At 39.7% G+C, this 24420-nt stretch overlaps 2 protein-coding genes across 6 annotated transcripts; one reads left to right on the top strand and one right to left on the bottom strand.

Moving 5' to 3' along the window:
* Positions 1–428: 428 nt before the first annotated feature.
* On the bottom strand, positions 429–5088 carry LOC148184495 (uncharacterized). Its single transcript, XM_088054635.1, has 4 exons — positions 5023–5088; positions 1620–1713; positions 807–1352; positions 429–730 (listed from the first exon to the last, which is right to left on the bottom strand). Exons 1-4 carry the CDS (start codon positions 5086–5088, stop codon positions 429–431), a joined length of 1008 nt encoding a protein of 335 aa, XP_087910761.1.
* Positions 703–10655, top strand: GCNT1 (glucosaminyl (N-acetyl) transferase 1). Of its 5 annotated transcripts, none has more exons than XM_088054192.1 (4): positions 703–753; positions 4964–5122; positions 7753–7884; positions 8284–10655. In XM_088054192.1, the coding sequence occupies exon 4, from the start codon at positions 8427–8429 to the stop codon at positions 9705–9707; it is 1281 nt and encodes a 426-aa protein (XP_087910318.1). In that variant the 5' UTR covers positions 703–753; positions 4964–5122; positions 7753–7884; positions 8284–8426; the 3' UTR covers positions 9708–10655. The 5 variants fall into 5 exon arrangements, with proteins under 5 accessions (XP_087910318.1, XP_014107839.1, XP_014107840.1 ...); XM_014252364.2 differs by lacking the exon at positions 703–753 and adding an exon at positions 1054–1188 and having other exon boundaries at positions 4923–5122; XM_014252365.2 differs by lacking the exon at positions 703–753 and adding an exon at positions 1062–1188 and having other exon boundaries at positions 5073–5122.
* Positions 10656–24420: the final 13765 nt, after the last annotated feature.

Here is a 24420-nt window from a genome sequence, read left to right as displayed (position 1 = left end):
TCCAGCTTCTTGATCAGTGCAGATGCGGGACCCCTCAGTACAATCTCACAATTGAGATGAGAAATTGCCAGTAAAGTCCGCAATTAAGTGCGCCTCCAGCTGCCAAATCAAGCTGTATGCCAGATAATGCATGAGATTCCAAGGAATTCTGGAAACACCGTTCAAGCTGCTGCAGGCTGCAGCACGTGGGACTTTTTAACGAGGCACATGCTCTCTTTGAACTTTTTATTTCCTTGAAATTTAATTTTCTCGTTTCTGTCAAAGTACTTTGCTAAAATAATAAGAGGCTTGCCCCTAAGGTTCACCTTCATGTTTCACAGCTCTCCAAGCCCAGTGTACTATGTTTATCGTCGGACAGATATTTGATGGGACAAAGTGAACAAGAAATCTGAGTCTTCTTCACGCTCTGCCTAGACACGTCTTACTCCTCACCGCTTCAAGTTTCGTACACCGCTTCCCAACGAGGTCTGTTGCCCTTCCACCCCACCCTCCGCTCCGTATCTCGATTTTCCCTCAGGGAGTCCTTCCAGCTCACATGTAGCAGCCGCAGGCGAGACTCGGGCTGCCGCCTCAGGAGCACCGGTCCCGCCGGCTCCCCGCTGACAACGCGCGGCTGCCGCAGCCACATCGGGCCCGCCCAGCGCCTTCGCCCCCGTGGCATCCGGCCCCCAGCGCGCTGGGGCTGGGAACCACGAGAGAGCCCTTCGATCCTCCAGCAGAGCAGCTGGTCCTGCGTGGATGCCAACGTTACCGGTACTATCGGAAGAAGCGTTAGAGCAAGCAATAAAAAAGAAAAACACGCGTACTTGCCAATGCTGCCAGGGCACGGTGTGGGTGAGGTCCGGGCCAGGCGGGGGGCGGAGAGGTAGGGGCGGGACCCTGAGCACGGCCGCGGTGCTGCGGAGGGCCGGGCCGGCTGGACCCACGGGTGTGTGCGGGAGGGGCGAGGGGCCGGGCAGGGACCCGCAGCCCAGGCCAGGAGCCGGAGTCCGGCTCGGGGCCGCGCCCGCAGGGGAGGTGGCCGGGCTGCCTGCCTGCCTGCCCCGGGCTGCTCCGCACCTGGGTGCTGAGGGCGTACCGGGAGCGGTGTGATCCCGAAGCGGGTGGCCTGGAGCGTCGCTCTCCGCCGGCGCCGTACCCTACGGAACCTCGCAGCACTACTTCAGGAGCCGCCGTATCGTCGGGCAGGTGCTGCACTGGAGGGCAGGGAGACGCATCTGTTGTGCCTCTGTCCTTTTCCTCCTTCTTTCCTTCTTTTTTTCCACACCTCTTTTTTCTTTCCTTACCGCTCTCCTCTCTCCCCCTCCTTTCCCGCCTTGCCCTCCTCTTCCCCCCACCTTCCCGTCTCCCCTCTTATTTTTGATTCCACGTATGTCCTTCTGTTTCTTTCTTTCCCCTTTTTTTCTCATTTCCCCTTTCGCTTTCTTCCTCTGCTTTTTCCCCGCTACGCCTCCTTTTTTCTTATTTTGTTTTGTTTCCCCAGTTTCTGTCTGTCTGTCTGTCTTCCCAGCCTCCGTTTGCCTTCTCCCGCGGCAGTGCACGCAGGGAGCCCGGGGCAGGCTCTTGCCCTCCGGGGGGGTGTTGGTTTGGTGTGAAATCGGCTAGGGTTTAGGGCATACCAGATGCTCCTGAGCTGTTGCAGTCGTAGGTGGTGCTTTTTTTCTCCCTCTCTCTCTCTCTCTCTCTCTTAAACTCTCTGTAACCGGGGAAACCCTGAAAAAAAAAACTTCGTTTTGGTCAGAATGAAAAAAGCAGTTTAGAAGGTTGTAAATAGGTTTTTTTGTGGCCCAGGTTGGGTGAGAGGACTGAGAAGGAAGCCTGACAGGAGACTCAGTTATGCTCTGGCACTTTGCCTTCTTTCAGCGTTACTCAGAAAAGTAGACTTCTTTGTGGGAAAGAGGAGGAGTGGCAGCAGGAGGGAATTGCCATTTTGGAGTCTGCTATTTTAAATATAATTTTTAATGGAATATGAGGTATTTGACCACAGAGCTGGCAAGAATGAGAATCAGAAATGGTAGTGAGAAAAGAGGGGACAAATCTAGCTTTTCTGTCTTTAAACTTGAAAATCTTTGTGAAAATAATGCAGTGTTTGTGGCTCAAGTTGGAGTTCACTTACATTGCTTTTGAAAGTAGGTGTATACAAAAGAAAATACTTTCTCTCCTCAATGATTAGCTATTCTGCCTGTAGTGTATACCAGTTATCAGCGTAATGCCTTTCCTATGAAATCTAAATTCTTGGAGTGATACTTCCTGAGGCCAGGAGAGCCAATAGTTGCTAAAAAACCTGATGAATACCTTTGCCAAATCTGCCTTTTTTTCCTAACATAAACTAAATGCAAGCTAAAGATTCACAGTCTATTTGCTGAAAATATTACATTTACTGAGCAAAATCCTGCTCTCCGATTTTATTTCCACGTTGGAAAACTCACTGCTAGTCTTACTGAAAGATTTAATTTCACTTTTTTAAATAATCCCTCTTAGTTTTGCTTTGGATTTTAACATAATTCAAAAGTTCTTCCTTTACTCTGGTTCGTAAGCTTCTGAAACTGGAAAACACCTAACTTTATCAACATAGAATTTCACCTTAGAATAGGTGAAAAAAAGGTAGTGCCACAGAAATGTAACATACCCAGTACTACAGCTGAAGTAACTTTCACTGTTAGGTTTACTTCACAGCTCCAGAGACACGGCTTTTTGCAATGTGGAGCATTATTCTACATGGGATAATTGTGATGCTATTAGAGGAACTTAGTAAAACAAACATAATCCTCATCTTGGAAACTGTGATAGAGTATCTCAGAAGTTCATTGATGATTCTTTAGCTCACTGATGAGCTGTAACTGTAGATATGGCTTTAAAATGCTGGCTTCTCCATAGGGCTAAAGAAAATCCCAGAATACTTTCTATGTTGTGCTTGAAGACAGATCCAAGTACTCAAAAATTTGAAAACCCTTCTGCTTTCCTTCTGGTTTTATAGATTACATTTCCTGCTATTGAGTCCTGTTATAAAATACAGCATTGTCACAAAATTAGCAAAATTTTTTGTGTGGGCATGAGGAGTGCAGCAATTGCTCTCTTCCTGGTGATGTTATAGGTCCTACTTTAGAATAATGTGAAAAAAATGGGTGTGCGTTTCACCTTGAAGTAGCTGAAATTATTTGAGGAACCCCAGGCAGTTCTACCACATGTTAAATTGGCCACCATTAGTTTAGATTTCATGATTTTTTGTTTTCTGATCTATCTGTACTTTCAGTGTTAGTAACCTTGAGGTAAAATATAACTTTTTGTCCATACTAAGAGTCACAAGCTTCCTGAGGTAGGAGCTGGTCACTGAATGACTTCACCATAACATCTTTACTCCCCTTAGTTGAAATTTCGCACTGTTATCTCTATCTGGGAGGCCTCTAAGGACAGACAGGATTCAAAATAGGAGTCAGGCTTTGAACTGTTCTGCAGAATGTTTACGTGATACGGTAGTATAAGAGTCTACTAGAGAGGCTAGTAAAACTTACTGCTTTTTCAATTTACAATCTACACAGAGTATATGTTCATGTGAGTGTTACTTATTTTTTGAAGCAAAAATACTTTAGTGTGTTAGATTCCTAAAAATTGAATTTAAGATCTTCAAATAACCTGGAGCTCTGATTTATTTTCATCTCTCTTTTTTAGCTCTGAAAAAAACATCTGTCTACTTTCAGCTACTCTCAGTATTTAATTTCCATGTAGTGGTGGATGTAGCACTGCTAGTCACTTGTGGAGTTTTGTTTAAAACATCTTCCTAGTTAACAAAGGACTGTAAATGTGTTGGGGTTTTTCTGCAAAAAAGGGAGTGTATTTTTCCCTTTTTATTGTTTTCTTAAGCACCTCTGAAGGAAAAGCATCTACTCTTACAGAGCGTTGTCAGTTGCAGACAGCTGTGCCCACATGAAACCCTGCTGCATATGATTTCAAAATTAAGGGTCCCGTAAAGGCTTATGGTAAGCTAACTACGCAGCTTACCATAGCTAACTACTCGTCCTCATTTTCATGTAGACTCAAGACTGAACACTACCTAACAAAACAGATCCAAGTTCTTTGATTTAGTTACAGGCAAATGTGCTTTCAAGATTGTGCTGCTTGCTGTCGTGGAAAGCTGAGTAAATGACTTCTGTGTCTGGCAGATCTTTGCAGATGACGCTGCAGTCCACGCAGTCTGTCTTTGTGTTCATGGATGTTTGTGTTTATACAAACTGCTTACTGCTTTAAAAATCACTTCCCCATCAGAATGAATGTTCTGTGTAACTGCAGCTGAATGGAAGCATGGTTATTGCAGTAACTGTATGTGCTCTGAAGCATTCTGGATATACCTTTGTAACATGTTAGGACTTCCCAGCAGATCCATCTTTGTGGCTCCTCTGGCTGGAGAGCTCCCCAGAGGCCGTCTGGTTGGACCTGTCGTTGCACTCCTCCTGGCACTATTGTGGGTACCAGAGATGGGAGCAGGGTTCCTCCTTCATGAACAGCACATCATGGTGCCAGAGCAGAGGTGTGGTGAAACCGCAGAGGTGGCCTGGTGTCCTGGCTGCTGGAGTAGCAGTGTCCTGCCACCTTTGCATGCCCACAAACATCCTCATTTGTGGGACCAGCAGCTCCAGTCCAGCCTGTCTGCAAAAAACCTCCACACCAGCTCTGATCTCCCTCCAAGCTGTGGTATACTACTGGGAAAGTGTTTGGTGGGGTTTTTTTTGTTTGTATGTTTGTTTTGGAGATTTTGGGTGGTTTTTGTTTTGAAGACCTAGGTTTCTTATTTGATTTTGTTTTTACTAGAAATCAAGCTGAAATTATCCTGGTTTTGTCTAGTCATACCATACAGTTTGTATATGGCAGGAAAGAGGGAAGTGGGCAGCTAACTCGACCTTTGTACTTGCTCCCCAAACTACCAGCAACTGCTGTAAATTTCCCCTTTTAATGACAACTGCTTCAGAAATACAGATTTTGACTTGAAGAAAAAGCAGTTAAAAAAAGGAAGTGGTTCAACTCAACCTCAGTTGAGAGCAAGACGAAGGCTGCCAAATAAAGCATTTTCTCCATAGCTTTGCAGACCTCCATCTCTCCCAAAGTGCAAAGTGCTGCCTCTGACAAGGTAATTCTCTATCTAGTGTGCACATAAGACTATGCAGGGCTAAAGCTTACTGATGGTAAAAGCGTAACTGAATGCAGTCTTAAACTATATTAATGAGTGTTGTAGGCTCAGTAAATGTATTAAGTGTATTATTAGATGAAAGGTAACAAATCTTACCTTGTGAAAGATCAGCTTTTTTTGGAATGGGATATGATCAAATTTTAGGACTTTGAAATTGTGAGCATGAACAAATAGTAACTTACTGTTAAAATTGGTCTGAGGAAACAGCATGCCAATGAGAGAAATTTGCAGGGAAAAAAAATCCACATGAAGATAAGAGCCATGTTAATGTGTAAATGTTTGCAGATCTCTCATTTTGTTATAATGAAAATGCCGGGTCTGATTATTCTGAGCTCTGAACAATAGAGGAATTGCACCCAGCTGGGTATACAAGATCTTTATGAAAGGAATTTTTTTTAATTCTTTATCCTGCACTCAACTAAATTTTCTTAGTTTTCATTCTAAAATGGGAGCAGGGAAGACTTCTTAGCAAGCTTTATTCTTTGAAAATGTTAGAAGGTGAAGACTGCCATGGTCACTTTCAGTTAAGACTGTCTGCCTCCACTGGAACAGTGATGGCTTGGTAATCTTCTTGAGTGTGTGTTATTTCTCAATGGTAGTGCTCCTATAAAAACTAAGAATAGGATAAAATAATAGTGCTAACAACCTAAAGAAAGGATTCCAGTGTCAGCTAAAGTATCACAAATATAACTGTATTTGAAGCACACTTTAAGTTCTAGAAATGTCTTAATTTTTGAGTTTGTAGGCAGAATACAGTAATTGAAGGTTAACAGTATCACAAGCTTCATCCTATGAAAATATATACCAAATGGACATTATCATATATTTAGTCTCCTTCCTTTATTAATTTAATATGTGATAAATATTATTTTTAATGGATTAGATCTAGTAGTGAAAACAAGCAGGACATCAAGTACAAAAGTCTGTGATAAGTTACAAAGCATATTAAAACATGTTCTAAATTATGTTAATTCTATATTATGTTATTTGATGTCATATTGCAAGCAGAAATCCAGAATTTTGGAATTTTCTTTTTAATATTTTTTAAATTCAAAATGTAAGACCTTAACTATTAGAATTTCCCTCTGTGTGCTCTCAGCTGAATTGTATGCTAGCTCATGGGGCTACTTTTCTTAAGTTTTAAAATTTAAATTTTCTTCCAGTTTGACTTCAGCATACATCTAAAATATACTGTGAACAAATGTTTGCCTTCCTTAAAATAAATTAGAAATGCAGGGTAAAATACTTAAAATTGTAATTCTGAAGACAAAGTACACTTCAGCATAAATCAAACATTTATATAATGCTGTTAGTCACATAAATTTGTGTCTAGTTTGTTTCTCTGCCTGCTGTTGGCTTGAAATATAAAATATTGACTACAGTACTTAAAAATTGCTGATTCCCATAGCTGTGCTAGATGTTTTCGCAGTGTTCCACACCTTCCTCCCACCTACCACATTCCCCCAGTCAGTTTGCAGTGCCACGGGCAAAGTGGTGGACCCAACGTGTAATGCATCCCGGGCAGCATTACTAACAAAAAACTCTGTGATGCCATCCCTTACTTTCTTAAATGCACCTGTTCTGATATCTGCATGTAGCAGCTTAAGAGCCACAGTTTAGGAATTAAAACCTAAAATGCAGCTGGGGTGGCTTAAAGAAAATAGGCAGGAAAATGAAATTCTTACGCTGAATAGCTTATGGCAAAACACAGAACAAACACAGTACAAAATTATTTTTCTTAAACAGAGTTTCTTACCAGTCTTTCTGAGTAGCTGTTATTCTTAGAGCTATTCAGAAAGTTGTTCTGAGGCACTGTCTTTTTTCTTGAAAGTAGTAAGAATGTAAGGAACCTTGTATCTCTCAAATATTTTATATTTCATAAACTTACACTTATTCATGTTTATTACTTATTCATGTTTTGGAAGACATTATCTGTAAACTGTGTGGGCTTTTGCATGTAGAGGCTGGGTTGAAATTCAAACCTGCACTAAATTGTTAGGCAGTGAGTTTGTGATTAGATTTGGCATCTGAGTAGCAACGTAAGTTATTTAAGGATATCCTGTTCTTGATCAATTTGCCTGCATGAAATAGCACCTTCAGAAAAAAAAAAAGGCAGCCAGTTCTGCTGTTCTAGAGCGCAGTTTTCTCAACAGCTACAGATTTAGCTACTGCACAACTGCAGTGATTCTTTTCAGAGAGTACTGAAACAGAAAACAGGTGCTTAAAGAGTAGCAGAACTAACAAAAATTACCTAGTGCTTGTGCAGTAAAGCAGAAAATAAAATTGGCTAGAAATCTTGTTGAAATCCAGCATTGCAGCAAACCTCCACATAAAAACAATTGCTGAGTCATAAAAACAAGTGTGTTTTAATGATGGTAGCACAACACTGCTGTGCACTTAGATTTGTGCACTTGCAGTGACTTGATAAAAACAGCTGGAGATATGGGTCAGAACTATTGCCTCTTACCTAATAAAGCTATTTCAGCAATTCAGTAGCAGTTTTTCTCACAACTGTGAAAATTGAGGTGCCCTGCTATAATAACTTTTTTCTTTCTCACACTTCTCATCAGCTCTTTCCTGGTGGTATTTCTAAGTGCATATGCAGGATGTTGACGAGACTATCTCACACAAAAACCTTGAAAGACTGCAGTGGCTTTTTGCCAGTGAGAACTAAAGCATGACTATCATCCAGGAAGTGAGTGGTAAGTTTTAATGATAAAGAAATCTATGTCAACCCTGAAGTGGGTATTAAAAATTCTTATCAAGCTCTAAGGCATGAATTAACAAGAAATACTTGCTTCTCAGCAGTGTATCTGACTTCAATTTTTTATAGATCTATAACATCCATAGATACAGCTGGATCAGCTCTATTTTCTTACTGAACTTCAGTTAGCAGCATTAGCACTGTGAAAGTTTCATGAATGTTGTCCGCTTCTCCCAGTGTTTTTCTATAAAAAATTGATTAGTTTTTAATTTTCAACAGAATATTTTTGGCTGAACTATTCAGCTTTTTACTGTCACTAATTGAGAATGTCATTATTAATCACTGATTTTTTTAAAGAAACCTTTTAGTCTGACTGTCATATTCCATTTTATTTTAGGATTTTTCCTTCCATTTCCCTGAAAAACTTGCCAAATTCCTGCAAAACGCAGATTTTTTTTCTGAAGTTGTTGAAGCTCATATGAACAGAGAAGGAGGACCTTTTTTTTTTTTTAAGTCCTGCAAAGCTACCTGGTATTTGAAATGCTGAAGAGGAAATTACGGTTTTGCCACAACTTGCGCTTTAAGCTTTTCTTGGGTCTAACTCTCATTTTAGTAATAATTTCAGTTTTGAAAGTTAACCAGAAAGAAGACTTCCTGAATCGGAGACATCTGGAGCTAACAAAGGAAGATCCTATTAGCAATGTTAACTGCACCAAGATTATTGAGGGGGATATAGAAGAAATACAAAAGGTACAGCTTGAGGCATTATCAGTGTCGTTTAAGAAACGCCCCAGATTAACAACAGATGATTATATTAACATGACTGCAGACTGTGCCTCCTTCACCAAGACTAGGAAATACATTATGGAGCCTCTCAGTAATGAAGAAGCAGAATTTCCAATTGCTTACTCAATAGTTGTTTATCACAAAATTGAGATGCTTGATAGACTTCTAAGATCAATCTACGCTCCACAGAATTTTTACTGCATTCATGTAGACAAAAAGTCTCCAGAATCCTTTTTTGCTGCTGTGAAGGGAATAGTCTCATGTTTTGATAATGTCTTTATTTCCAGCCAGTTAGAAAGTGTGGTATATGCTTCATGGAGCAGAGTGCAGGCGGACATTAACTGCATGAAAGATCTCCACAGAAGAAGTTCAAACTGGAAATACCTAATAAACCTGTGTGGTATGGACTTTCCTATAAAGACAAACCAGGAAATAGTAGAGAAATTAAAAGCCCTTAAGGGTGAAAACAGCTTGGAAACAGAAAAAATGCCAGTTTATAAAGAAGTAAGGTGGAAAAAACACCATGAGATTGTTGATGGTAAAATAAAGAACACAGGCATAGACAAACAGCTACCACCTCTCAGTACTCCAGTTTTTTCTGGCAGTGCTTATTTTGTAGTTAGCAGAAGCTTTGTAGAATATGTACTAGAAAACAGCAAAATACTTAAGTTCATTGAGTGGGCGAAAGATACTTACAGCCCAGATGAGTACCTGTGGGCAACAATTCAGAGAATCCCTGAAGTCCCAGGTGCATTTTCTTCCAGTGACAAGTATGACGTTTCTGACATGAATGCACTGGCCAGATTTGTCAAGTGGCAGTACTTTGAAGGTGATGTGTCCAAAGGTGCACCCTACCCACCATGCAGTGGAGTTCACATTCGCTCTGTCTGTGTTTTTGGAGTAGGAGACTTGAACTGGATGCTACGAAACCACCACTTATTTGCTAATAAGTTTGACACTGATGTCGACCCTTTTGCAGTGAAGTGCTTGGAAGAGTATTTGCGGCACAAAGCTCTGTATCTGCAAAAGAACTGAAACGTATGCTCCTGTTAGGTATTTATACAAAGGTGCAAATACCCTACTGCGACATACTTTAACGTGTTACAGCAACGGTGGTGATGCTGATAATGGGTATAATGACTCTCACCATGTTGGTGTGGTGGTGCTCATGCCCTGCCTTGTCCATGGACAAGGGGGAGAAAAAGAAATGTCTCAAGTATGCCTTGTGGCATACTGAGGCTTGGAGCTTTAGGTACAAAATCAGACAGCAGTTTTTGGAAAGCCAGTTATTTGGAATATTTATTATCTAGAAGGCATAATTAATGGACTTCCTTTGGTTAAACTGTTTTAAGGCATAGAAAATGCATATTGTTCATGGTTATTCTCATTTTTTATTTTTTTTTCCCATGAATGTAATGCTAGTTGGAAGAGATAGATGAGGGGGTGGGGTAAAAAGCAGCTGGACTGCACTTCATATTAAGTACTGAAAGATCTCAGGAATATAACATTAGAAATTATCTAAAAGCTGTGCAAAAGGGGATATGCAAAGCCAGCTATTACCATTTTACTTAGATCTGTTTGCTGCAGTTCTCTTACATGAAATTGTTAATCCTCTTGAAAATTTTGTCTTCAGCATGGAGTATTAAGGAATTCAAATCTTTATTTTGTATTCTTAAAGCACCCTGATATTGTGATATATATTGTGTAGGTACTTTATACACTAGTTAGTAATTACATCTTCTCAGGGAAACTTCAGTTTTGTGCCTGATGAGATTTTAGACTTGTAATTTTACATTTCTTACTGTATGGGGAGTTTTGCTTTTGTATCCAAAATCACTCAAGCTTCTCAAAACTTAAAGAACTGCAGTAGTGTCTAAATATTACTGATGGAGCTGCTGGTTTCTGCTTTCTGTTAAGCTCAACTTGTATTCCAGATTATTTTAACACTAACTTTGGAAAAAATAAAATTATTTTTTTAAATTATATTGTCTCTTCGTACAATTAGAAGTTGTAAATTACAAATAAAGTCCCTCTGAAAACATCACAAGTAACTCCTAATGGTAAAGGCCAAAGATATTTTTACTATGGTTTTCCATACATGACTGAAGCTGCAGCTCCACATTCATTCAGTCTGTGCTTGTTTTGATTTAACTGGTTCATCTGATTTTAATTCCAGTTAGGCCCTTGCTTAGTTTAGCTGCTGCAGTGTGGCACAGAAGCTTGGGGATGAATGAAGAGGACACTGTGAAGGATGATGTTTCCTTCTGTATCAATTCAGGTTTGTCATGCATAGTTACTGCCGGATGTCTCATTCCTGAGATGGCAGTGGAATTCAAGCATTAGCAATGGGCAAAACAGACTAAATTTTTTTATTGGTGAACTGGTGCTGTAATTGCAGCCTGTGTTTCTTACAAAAGCAGTTTGTTCTGAAGTTTCTCAGAAGAAACTTAGACATACAGGACTGCTTACTGGTGATCATGCAAACAGCTAGGGAGTCAAGCCTTTTAATCTGAAACGGAGCCTGGTTTTGGCAAGCCCTGCCTTCAAAACCACCTGAAAGTTGATCAGGGAGTTTTCAGAGACTTTCACATTAGCACGTAATTAAAGCCCGTGAGCAAAGGCAGTTGAGGGAAATACCCCATCTTCCCCACTCTTTGGCTTGTATCCAGGAATGATTTTTTAGACAGCTGTGCTTTTTCACCTTTGCAGAAGCTACAACAAACTTCACTGCATATAGTACTGGGAATTTCCAGGAAGTCATTTTTAGCAGAAAGCAGTTTTTAAGAATTTGTGCCTAAAGACAGTCTACATGAATATCTTCTATGAGGCCAGAACTTTAAGTCTTCAAAAAGACCGAAAAAGTGATGAAAAATAATAAAATATTCTGTGCACCGGGTGACTGCTGACTCAGTTGCTTGAAATCTACTTGACAGTTAGAGCATTTTTACCCTACCTCTTTCAGTCTGCTTTGTACTTAGTAATTTTTGTAATACAATGAATGCCTGCTTGTATTTATGCTATTAATAATACTGCTGCTATTGATAGTGAGGATGCTGCTTGATGAGATGCATAAATATCACCCAGTATTACTATTTAGATGAAGTCAAGAGCAATCCTGTGTATGCTCACTGTATCTTGTGTACAGAAGGAAAAGAGAGCATTGCTGTTAAGCATACATTTTTCCCTAAGGTAGGGAAGAATTTTTTCTGGGAAAAGTGAACTACAAAAAAACCCACCTCTCCAAAATTGACAAGAGAAGTGACCCTGCTCTGGTGAAATTTAAATGTTCTAGGAAGATGTTTTTATGGAAAGAACTCTATTTCCTGAGCAAGCACGGAATATGCCAAAGGAAATTACTGAATTAATTAAAGGATATTGCAAATACACATAAAGAAAAAACACTTTCACCAGCTGTAACAAGTAGAGAAAGCAATCCAGTGTAAATTAGTGTTGTCCACAAAATCAGATTTATTACCTGGTGAGCAACAAGCCAATAACCACACAGCTGAGAGAGACACATTGATTGAATGTGATTCATTTCACATCTGTGCAAGCTTGGGTTCTCACAATTCAAGCACACACCTCCAGACCCTCCCTGTTAGTTATACACAGAAGTTCAGAGTTTATAACTTCTCAAGTACAGCCTCTCCATTATGCTTGCTTAGTAATTTCCATACAAGTTACATAATCCCAGCTAATTTATACACATACTCAGGGGAAGAGTCTTCACATGGATAGGGGTCCTTTTTTTCCTACTTGTAGGCACAATTTTTAGTACTAAAATGAACATAGTTGATAGTTCAGCTATAGGATACATGGGCCTTGAGTATTTTGCCAAGTTAGCAATATGTAAATAGACATACATCAAAATCCTGGTTTACTACATTCTTAAAGCTTGTTAGTTCCAGGTTCTGCTTGAGTAAGGTTGCTAACTGCTATCTGTTATACTGACATAAAACAAAAGCTTGATTTTCTACATCCTTGAAGCTTGTTAGTCCACTAAAGGATGCTGGCTGCTGTCTGTTCCTCTGTTAGCTTTCCTTTCTTGCTAATTATACTTGAAAGTGTACAAAGACGTTGGATCAGAGAATATCCTTAAAATGACCTAAGATAATCTTGGCACATTCCACATTTTGCAGCATTATTATTCTACAGAATCTGCCAAGAAACTTAGCCAAAATAATCATCATTCTTAAATCAAGCACCTTTGTGACACCAATAAAACAAATAAAATCTGGACTATATTCCTTACTGATGCTAGCAGTTCTTTTCATAACTTGTTTCACTTTTCTACTAGATATTCAGAAAACTGGAGTAAAAAAGTCTAATATTAACATAAGTGAACATGAAAGAAAAATGATTCATTGATACTGCACAATAAGCTAGTCTTGATGCTGTGCTGAAGACGCTGGGCACTTGTCAGGAGTAGCAAAACTTTAGTAATTAATTAATTGATAAGCCTTTCAACCATACCTACTGAATACAGTGATGCTCTACTGCTGATTTACTCTGATCACCGTCAGGTTCCAAATGAAGGAAGAAGGCAACATACAGACCTGTGCTAAAATGGACAGAGGATAGAGCAGTAGGTATCAAAGCTGTGATGGTGGGTTCAGCTATGGTGCTGCCCAAGTCACACACCCAAGCTTACACCAGCCTTCACACCATGATCCTGTCATCCTGTGGGCTGCTAGGAGTGAAACTGGTTTGCATTTTGCCTATTGAATAATAATTTTTTTTTTTTTCTCCTTTTTATTTTTTCTGTGGTTTAAAGCTGGTTCAGTTTCCCAGTTCAGCTGGCCAGCATTGCTGGGAAGCAATCAGTAGCCACTGAAATCATTGCTGAAGTGCCAGGTATGCTATTCAAAGTCCCTTAACATTTAATTTTCCATAGCACAGCTTTTCAAAAGAGAGCAGTGCATTGAAGACACTGATCTAGTTCAGTCCCCACTTAACACATAAGCTTTTTGAGTGGCATTAATAATATTAACAACAATTTACCTGTTTACAGATAACTGTGGTAACAAGTATCCTATATCACTAAGGATCACCTAAAGGCTGAAAGCCTTTAGGATCAAAGGCTGATTTGATCCCAGAAACCTAATACTTGTGCTTTTATCTGCTGCCTGACTGAGGTTTGGTTTGACAAGGGAGCATGTGTTTGCCTCTTGCTTCTTCCTATCAAGCACAAGAAAATGACAGAAAATATACAACACTGCAGTTATAATCAAGGTCACCAGTCAGATCACCATTACTTGGTGCATTTTCAAGGGGTCTGACAATTAAAAACTGATCCAGGTCGTGACGTGAATGCAGTACAAGATAAAAATGAAACAAGAGGTCATCTGCTTCAACATATATGTACTGTGCTGATCAGGAGGATTCAGATTCAGTGCTGTTGCTAGTTCTGAATTGCTGCGGCAGTCATTAAAAATAATAAACATAATTTAATATAACTTCTGCTGCAATACTTCAGTTTTTAAATTTATGTCTTCTTTCATTGAAAATTATAGTAGTGGTTTTCTTTTAGTCACAGAATAACTAGAAGAGCTAATGTTGTAGGGAGTACCTCTTCAGTAAATTGAAATAAGGAAAATTATGTAATGTAAAATGGCTTCCAAATATCAATACCATTCATCCTTAGCTTAATGTTTCAATAATCTAGACAAGTTTCCATAGTTTTCAAATTATCTTTTCAATGTATCATTTTAGTGCATTTTAATTCCCTAGATTACAGTGTGACAACAGTAACCTGCTTTTGACAGACAACAGCCTTGCAGGTGCCTTAACAGACATGAAAAGCAATAACCTTTGGATTATGTTCTTTATCTGAAATCAAGCCAGCAAACTTTATACAGATATACTTACTCAGTTTTTAACAATCTAACTGTTGTTGCTGGAGAAGAATAGGATCACACAAACACAGCTCAGGGTGTGGTGAAAGGAAGAGAGCTTTATTTCTTCTCCCAGAATTTATAGGTTTCTGACCACGCCCAGGGATTGGATAGTCGGGATAACACCTTCCTAACTGCACTGGCCGTGAGAGATGTCCATCTCAAGATGTGTATCAGAAAGAATGTATACTTACCTATGTTTACTGTTGCTGTCCTGGGAAAGTTTTTAGAAGACTATGTCAGCAAGCTCAGAAAACTGAGTTTTCAGGGCGACATATAACTAATCTGATCTTTCAAGTTATTTCAAGATGTTACTATTATCTTTCTGGAGTACTCTAATCTTTCTGTTTTATACCTGAAATGAGTTAGTTTGTTACTCTTTGCATACAGCTAATGATTTGGATTTTTTTCATCTTGGTCCCCCCTTCCTTCACCACCCCCTCTCCCCCCTTTCTTTTTCCCCCCCTTTCTTTTTTTTCCCCTTCCCTTTCCTGGATCTGACAGTTCTTCGTACAGATGTTTGTGTTTGCATTGTCTGCCTTATTTGCCGTGCCGTATATACACAGCGTATTCAAAGCAGGAAATATTCTGCTCAGTGCCCTCATTTAAATACTGTGCCTCTCAAACTGAGGTTTGGTGCTGGAGTCTGAAACATGGTTGCATTCTTCTAGGATCTGCCAGTATTTGTTTTAGTTTGTCTGTTTTCTATATCTATAATAGAGCTTGACAAGAAGAAGATAAGAACACAACCAAATCCTTGAAGTAAACCAGTATATTTAAAAATACATTGTTTTCTTTAGAAAAACCCTGAAGTTCTCAAAGTTTCCTAAGGAAACCACTAAGTTGTGTAAAAGATTAAAAAAATCCTGCTAAGAATGTGTCAGGATGGCTCTTGAGCAGATGCCATCTTTTAAATTCCATGTCACATATTCCAAGACAGGATGCTGGAACTTTTTCTGACAGATACAGATCTAGCCATATTTTTTTAAAAAAAGTATTTCCTCTGGACTTGGAAACCTAGGCCTTCTGGGAGATAGAGTCATATACAACTAATAGTGTTTTATTCTGTACCAGGAAAACATATTAATCTTGCATATCTTAATTAAAAAAAAAAAAAAATAAATTCAGGGACATGACCCCCTTCATTCTCTCATTTAAGCAAGTAATATTTCAGGACTATTTTAGTAGAAAATGTTTTAATTACTAAAATCTTCAGTATCTTTGATGAAGTTAGTTTGTCTAACAATCAAAACCCTTTATCTCTTTTTCTTTCAGACAACTTGCCTTTGTTACACATGGGAGTGGGGAGCAGAAATTGTCATAAGGCTTCAAAGTGTAATTTACTGACTGGTGTGTGATAGGGAAAGTGAAAATTGTGGCACAGCATCAACAGTTATGAGTGAATCTTTAGTATATTTTGGCAAAAGCTGTGTGAATTCCAGCATTAGTGATGCTGGAAATAGAGATTTCCCAGTGTTGATGTGAAATCATGATAGTATGGAAAATGTACTAGAAGAGTGCACATGACATGTCTGTAGGTCATAACCTAGGCTTATAACCTCATTTAATAACAGACTGCTGTTAATTAAACATTGCTTTCACCAGGCAGTTAAATCTTAATTACCGCTTTGAACCACTAGATTATTAGGATGATTTCATAATATCTCATCTAGAAGCAGGAGTTGAAATGTTGTTGACCTTAATTTTAAGTTAGTCCAACCCACCCTTTAAGCCTTTTCAAATTCTGCAAAAATAGCAGACCTGTTTTTAACAACATACCAAGTGATGTTACCCCCGTGGCATGTCTTTGCTGGGCATGCAGAACAAGGAGGTGCTCTCAAGAGTTAACATAGGAGACACGTGCAAGCCTTGCATCCTGGCACATTCAATTCCTGTTGCTACAGTGCAAGCCTTGCATCCTGGCACATTCAATTCCTGTTGCTACAGGGGGCCCCAAGAGCAGAGGGGATTTGCTTTTACACCAGAGCAAGTCCAGGTGAGCCTGTATTGGGACAGTGAGGGCAAAAGCATTTATTCTTTCTGCTGTGCCTGTGGCACTGTAGCACTGAGCAGCTGTTGCCTGTGAGATATATAAATCCTTAACAACGAGACAGCAATGAGAGAGCAATGAAAAAATAAATATCCAGACTACACAATTAATTTATATCTTTTTCAAGCACTTCTAATAGAAGGCAAAACACAAGTACCACACATACTCTTCCCTCCCTCTCTTCTTCCTTCCTCCCCACTAAATTTAAATTAAATAGCTACCATGCCAGGAAATGCAGCAAACAAAATACTTCACTGTGATGACGCCCCTGCTCCCTAGGGCAACAGACCTTTGGAGAGCTCTTGTTCTTTTCAAATGACCAGAATCAGAAGGGCCAAAGAGAAACTTCACTTTGATTTCACAGCAATTACTCAAAGCGTTTTCCTTTGCTGCTTTTTAAGCTTTGCTGCCTGCGTGTGTAACTGAGGGCACAGAGAAGGAGGTCTGTTCCTGCAGTCTCAGTATCTCCCATCTCACAGGCTTTCTCCTTCCTTAAAACACAAGACTTCTCCCAACCTTGCCACCTTGATTTGGAATTTCCTACCTTGACTCCTCCTGCCATTATCTGTGAAGAGAGGGCACATGTGAAAGAAACACTAAGAGACCTTCTAAGTGTTCCTTCAGCTGGCCAAGGTACAAGGTGAAATTCCAGGGAAACTGCTTTCAGATGGATTAGATCTAGCATGTGAGGGGTAACTGTTTCTCAACTTGGTAGTTATTTTTTAGCTTAAATTTTAGTAAATTCAGCATCTTAAACCCTCTTAAGAGTAATTGCTTTGTATGTCTGCCTTTTACGTGTTTGGCAAACACATTCTGCTAGGGTTTTATTTTTGAAATCACATTGTTTTTACCTATTAATGTTTCAAAATCTGCAGTCAATATAGAGGACTTTTGCCTTTCTTGACCTTTGAAGGCTGAATTTTTACTAGTAGCCTCTTCAAAGAATCTTCAGAAAATTCTAAATCTTCCAGACTGACAGTGCAGCCATGTAATTCACGTACTTCAGTTAATTTGCACGAAACTATGAGAACAGAAACTTAATTACATCAACTGAACATCTTTCTAGCATTAAAATAGTCACACATGTAAATTTTTTATATGTGGGAAAGTCCTCCACAAGGCTACTTTTGCCATATAAACATGAATGACACAGACTGGAACAGTCTCTTAAAAAATTGGATGTATGCTAAAAGCAGAAAACACTGGAAAGTGACAGTCACAGCAGAACAGAATGACAATAAAAATACCAGAACACTTCACATAGTTCTGTCTGAGATGCTACAGTCACTAGTTGCTTTACAGCCAGTGGAGGTTAAAAAAGCATATTTGAACCAGCTTCTTGAGAGAGGACAGATGATAAAGTACTTGGAGGCTTTCAAGGGAGCTGTCAACCTACTTGTGCCTGTGAGCCCAGCTGGTCTGCACCCAAGGGTGCCGAGGATGCTATCCTGTATCCTCTAAAGGCTGTTCCCCTTCAGCTCTGGTGAATCATAGAGACTGGAGAAGGCCCCAAATGGCCAAGGTAAAACAAATGTTGTACCCATCTAAAGGAAGGGCAAATGGAGCAATCTGAGGTACTACAGGCTGATTGTCTCATTTCCAGTCCCAGTGGAAAGCATCTGTGAAGCAAGAACCCTTAGGCAAGTACAAGCACACCAGGCAGAAGATGGAGGCTGGCTAAGTGATGCCTGATCTGATGGATGATCATCTGTGACAAAAATGGTTTGGTTTGTGGACGAGGTGAGAGCAGTAGATGATGCTGGCCTGGTTGTACACAAGCAAGACTTGCACAGGAGGGCAGCTTCGAAGTGTCTGCTGTGCCAACATGGAGATTTACCGGAGGTTAAGCTTTTTTGACAATCATTGCCACAAGTAGAAACAGGAGTTTTCAGCCAGAGAAAGCAGGCATCAAGAACTAAACACTGGGACAGGCTACTTGGAGAGGCTGTACCATCTCTTTCCTTCATGGAGTTCAGACCCCAGTGACACAAAGCCCTGAGCCATGTCTGACCTGCACAGCTAAGCCTGCTTTAGTGCATTTAGAAGGAAAGAAGGAAGAGTGCAGTTAGAAGGAAAATGAGTCTGCACTTGTAAAAATCTCAGTTTGGACATGAAGAATCTGCACAAGCAAGTCAGTCTTCTTCTATGTATGTCTCTCAGATGCTATTTGGCTTTTGGCTACTTAAATATTGTTTAGTAGCTGTAGTGATGAAGTAACTTCATCAAAGCAGCTGTGATAATGAGCTGTAGGAAAACAAATCTGTTTTCTGTACTTATTTGTATGTGTGCTCCATCTTGCTCCACACAGTCTGTATGTCTCGACTTGAATGGTACTTTTAAAAACAACTGTAAAAAAGGCTTGATACATGTTTGATTGTGTGGCTTGTAATCTCTTTGGGCAGAAGCTGAACATAAAATAGTTTAGACTGAGAAACCACATTAAAGAGGCCTTTGATGGGAACTTGCTATCTGACATATAGTCTAACAGTCCCAAGGAAAATCTTGTCTTAAAGTTAGTACATCAGAATATATCAGTGGTGGTATTATTTATTTAAATTTATATAAATAATAATTTTTATAAATAATAAAGCCACTCTGTGGCCTTATTTATATTATGGCATTGGGGCCATAGTAGTATGAATGGCTTTTGGCAGAAGGCAATATTTGGTTAATGTTTGTTAAGTGGTACTCTCTTTAACTGCTGGGGATAAAAAGGAAAAATAACTCTACCAAAATTATTTCAGTTTCTGCTGAGTGCTCTGTGTAATTTGTTGGCAAAGGTAATGGAAGGAAAAATATGAGCAACAAAAAGTGACCATTAAATGGATTTTTAACATTAACAGCACTGGCTCAGATTCTCTTTCCTATATTTGGTATTGCCAAAACTGCAGGAAAATACTATGATACAATTCATATTTCATTCTACTAGCCTAGGCTAATTCTGAAAAAGAATTGAAAGCACCTAATATGAAACACTGAACTGTTAAGTTCAAAATTACATCTATGCCCTACTACACCTCAAGTTAGAGGCATCTTGTTTCCATCACCATCTTATCTTTGATCCTTTACTTAAACATGTGCATTTGCACATCTTCCATCTGGCTTGGCCCGTTCTGCACAGCCCAGCAACTGACTAGTTTCTAAGTCTGCAGGAGGACACATGCTGTAGGCACGCTCAGAAGACTTTCCTTTTCTTCCTCTCCCTGTGTGAGAACTGCACAGGTACTCATTTTTTGAAAGAATGAGAAATACATGTCGCTGTCTACACAAGAATTTGATCTCTTCTCTGAAGAAGTCAGCAGGTCTATAATTGCTAGTGGATTAAAGACAAACCCTTCTCCATACTATCCACTGCCTTGGCCAGCCCCATGCAGTTGTTAATTCCCTGTGCTGGCTGTTCATGATGTTTATGTAGCTTTGTGCGTCATCTCAGATAGAAAACCAGGAACATAATGCCAATATCCCTTTGGGAAAACATTTTAAACATGAAACCACAGCCCAATGTGTACATCTTCACTGATGTTTGCAGATCTCTGTGCAGATACTACATGCTGTTTACATTTTGTGACTGCTAAGGAGGAAGTGTCACTGTTCTTGTTGGATACCACATTCCTTTCATCTTTCTCTGAGGTTGTGGTACAAACCAATCAATATCAGAGGCCCACTGATGAGCTGGGAGGGTGGCTCAGAGTGATGGCAAGCCTCAAGAACTGACACCTGAAGAATGCCAGGCAGGAGAAGACGGGAAAACACAACAAAGCAATTCAAGTTACAGGAGCCTGGATTCTGCACAGTTGCAGAAAGGAAAGTTTATCAGCCTCAAAAGGCTGATAAACCTCAGCTGGAGAAACAAATCAACCTTCGCTACCCTGCCTTTTAGACATCTCTAATTACCATATAGAAGATTCTCTATCTATATATTAAAAAATTGCAAAATAAAAATGGTAGAATAAAATTTCAGACTTGGTGTTAAATGAAAATCTGCAAAAAAAGGATTAGGTTGTTGGATAAAACACTCTCAAATAACACTTAAGTGTATGCCAAGAGGCCCTTGGCATTTTTTCTTACAGAATCGATTCTAATGTTGCAGTTCAGTATGCAAATCCTGGCTGCAGAGCTGCTTAGCCCACATCTCCACGTTATTTCTGCCATAAGGGAGTCCAGCTGCTGGGCAGGTTTGGGACTCTGCTGTGATCTAATCCTGTGGCTCTACAGTGTATTTTATGAAGGTTCACACAGTACATTTTTTTGCTAGACAGAGAACATCAGCAGAGGCTTGCAAAACACAGTGACTTCTAGGGAAATTGAAATAATCTATATAAACTTAGAGACAAAAAATGTCTTAAAAATCAGCTGTGAAAAGCAAAACCAGTGATGAGACAGTGCTTAGCACAAGCCCTAGCTTTTTTCTACACACAGCAGGGAGATGGTAAGAAAAGACAGAGGATTCAGTGTTAGATGTGAAGTAGTGAAGTGGCCAGGGAAGCCCATGTAAACCTTGAGAACATAATAGTATAGAAGAGAAAACGGCATTGATTTGTTCCCTTTTTCTGGACTCATGGCAGGGGACACACACTGAGTGGACACATACTGGTGGAAAAAAAGAAGGAAAAAAAATCCTCAGTATGGCTTTTTACTAGAGTTAAATATTAACTTGTCCAGAGGAAGTAAAAGGCAGCAAAATATCACGGGGTTATTGATTTCAGTGTAACTTTATCCGAATGCCCTACTGCAGCAAGTGCAATGTAAACAAACGGGAGGACAGATCACTTCCTCCAAAGAAACTACAACAAAAAATCACAGGGCACTGCACTAAAAGGCAAGTGAGATGATGAATATATTTTGTTATAATGAGAAAAGTAGAAAGAGAAAAGAATGTGTAGTAAAATAATCAATAGATGGGAAGTAGAAAAATAGAAAAAAAACCCAGAACAGGAAAACAGGAAGGCTGACAAAAGGGAGGAATAGAAAAACTATTAAGGGACAGTTATTGTATAACAGCAGGATATGGCAGAAAAAACTGTTCCAATGAAGTTTTGACATTTTAAAAAGTTGTCCATTCTGTCTGTACCCATCCTGTCCACCACAGCAGTGCTGAAGCATTACAAATGACTTAATACTGTACTTGTGGGAAACGGCAAGTTTTGACTGGGAGAGCGCTGCACATTTAGGAGGCAGTGAATGATTCACACCACAGCTCTGCTGGGCAGTGCTGCATGCCAGGCTGGTGGTCAGGCTGTGCTGAGCCACACTGTGCCATGTCACACCGTGCCACACTCCTTCCTCCTCCACAGCCTTCCTGGAGGAGCCTGCGGGCGGCTCCTACTCAGCCCCACTGCTGGTAAAGGGCACAAGAAACTCTGTGCAGAACGTCTTTCTTGTTTTTTTTTGACAGTAGAAATTATGAATAGTGTTGTTTTCTCGCTAGGAAACCCTGCAACAGCTTGAATGACTGTCAGGGGTGACTCATTTGCTCCCTCTGTCATAAACAGGGTCTGTGGAGTCTCTTGCTAAGAAATACCATTTTGAATGACACCTTACAAGATCTGAGTGTTTTTTCTTATGGGGATGGCAATAGACCTGCACCTCCAAGGCAAAACCAGAAGCTCTAAATGAAAATCACTCTAAGGAACTAAAATCAGCACATAGTTAAAAAACTAAAGTATAATAAAGCTAAAATCTTTCCACTAACCTCCCCAAAACAACTAACCTGCAAGGTAGTATGTATGCATTCAGTATAAATGACATCAGGCAGTGTCAAAAGATTTGGCAGTAAATGGAAATAAAATCCTTTTTTTTTTTTTTTTAACAGGCACCAAGGGCTCCTCCTCCCTGGAAAGTTAAATTTCTAGCTTACCTAAAATGGAACAGCCATTTGGGAAAATCTTTCAGTGTGGAAAATTAATTCAATGTAATAATGCCTTTATACTTTTTACGGTCTAATTCTGGAACAAGCCCATCCACACTGACTTCTACTAAACAAAGAAGTCTGAGATAGCGCCACAAACAGATTAGTGCAGATCAGGATGCTCATTTCCATGTGAAAGTTGAAAGAACAGGAAGTAACGCATCACACATCAATCATCTTAAACAACAACATATCTCTTGCACAAAGTCATATCCTAGTGTTTTCTCACAAATCATCCATTATCTTGTCTAAACCATAACAGGAAGTCCTCTGGTACATAAGTACCACATTTTCACCTGGTCTGCTCTTTGAGCCTATAAGTAAAATAAATTGAGGTTTTGGATTTATTATTACCAGACAGCTAAGAATGCATTTCTTCATTTGGGAGCACATGCCCTACTTACGACAGCAATTTATGAGATTCTGTAATCCAGATATTTTTGTCATGAGGTGTACAGTGACTATAATTAGTATTAGAATAGATTCCAGATACTTCACATGCAGTAAATGGTGATCAAACCACATTATGTATTTGTACAGCAAGAAAACAATTTTATCCTCTGTAACCTCAGCACAGGGGTGATTTCAAGATGTCACTCCAAGGTTAACAAATTACAAGAGCACAAAACCAGCCTCAGCAAAGACTTGAATCACTGTGAGAGATCTTGATCTCAAAATTCCTTCCTATTGCATATAGGTATGGAAATGCACTGTCATAGCAAAGCAGGACTGAAGGAGAGTTGTGGAGATGGGCAACACTGTCCTAGCCTTCCTGTGACTTCCAGCTCCACAGATTTAGCCCCTAGCTTTGGGTGAGGTGACTGCTTCCCAGCACAGTGGTCTTCTGGGGCTGCACACAAGTTTGATGATGGCCAGTCTGGCACAGTGAGCACTGGAGAAACACACAGTGGCCTTGTCCCCAGGGGCAGCCAGAGGGGAGAGTGAACAGGGGACATCCTGTGCATCCTCCAACTCGAATGAGACAGGAAGGCCCCAGGCTGGGGAACAACATGCTTTGTATTTTTTCTGCATTGATGCTGAGTTACTCTTGGTGTGATAGTTAAGACTGATTTAACGTATCTCCACTCAAAAATGCACATACCTTGTCAGGTACTTAAAAACCTGAGATTTCTAGATATCTTAACAATTAGTTTAAGTGTTAGAATACTTTTTTAGTCAACAGAAATGGAAAAGTTTGAGAGTAGAGACGGGTTACAGCCATCTACTGGTGGCAAGCCTAACCACCAAACATATTTTAATTTGTGTATCACAATGTTATATTTCCTCTGCTAGGCTGCTAATCTTTAACAGTAGCATTGCCGTAAGGATTGCACAGATGTCTATCCTGGTCACCACAAGTAAAGATATGTTAAAACCCACAGAACACTTCTTTAGAGAAGGTGACTGACTGACTGACTGACTGACTGACTGACTTCAATAGAACCAATTAAGATCTGTCTTATTTACTGGAAAATCTTCAAACAAGTCTTTTAGCTAACAGGAACCAGCTGCCCCTATCTTGCTATTCTTTCAGCACTAGATTTTTTTCAAATTCCTCCATTTTATCTTTATCCTAATTCTTCCAGGACCATGTAACATCACATGTGGATATGTCCACTTTTTGTAATGTCAGCCATTTATAAGAATTAAAAATACGGCATTTAAAAAATATAATACTACATTATTTTCACCACATTCTTAAAAAAAAGCAATATAGTCTTATGCCTTCATTTAGTGTAGATAGACCTGCACAGCAATCCGTGTGTTGTGCAAACACATACACAAATTAAAGAACAGGCACAATGCCTCAGCAATAAAGAGGGGTTTCACTGCACTGTACAAGACATAATTTTTCAAATGCCAGAGATGGTCACACTATGGATTAAGAAATCCCCA

This window comes from Pseudopodoces humilis, chromosome 4 (assembly GCF_049639895.1).
Source record: "Pseudopodoces humilis isolate 2021_Gansu_Grassland_sample_001 chromosome 4, ASM4963989v1, whole genome shotgun sequence".
Classification (NCBI taxonomy): Eukaryota; Metazoa; Chordata; class Aves; order Passeriformes; family Paridae; genus Pseudopodoces; species Pseudopodoces humilis.
This window is presented reverse-complemented; position numbering and strand designations above follow the sequence as displayed.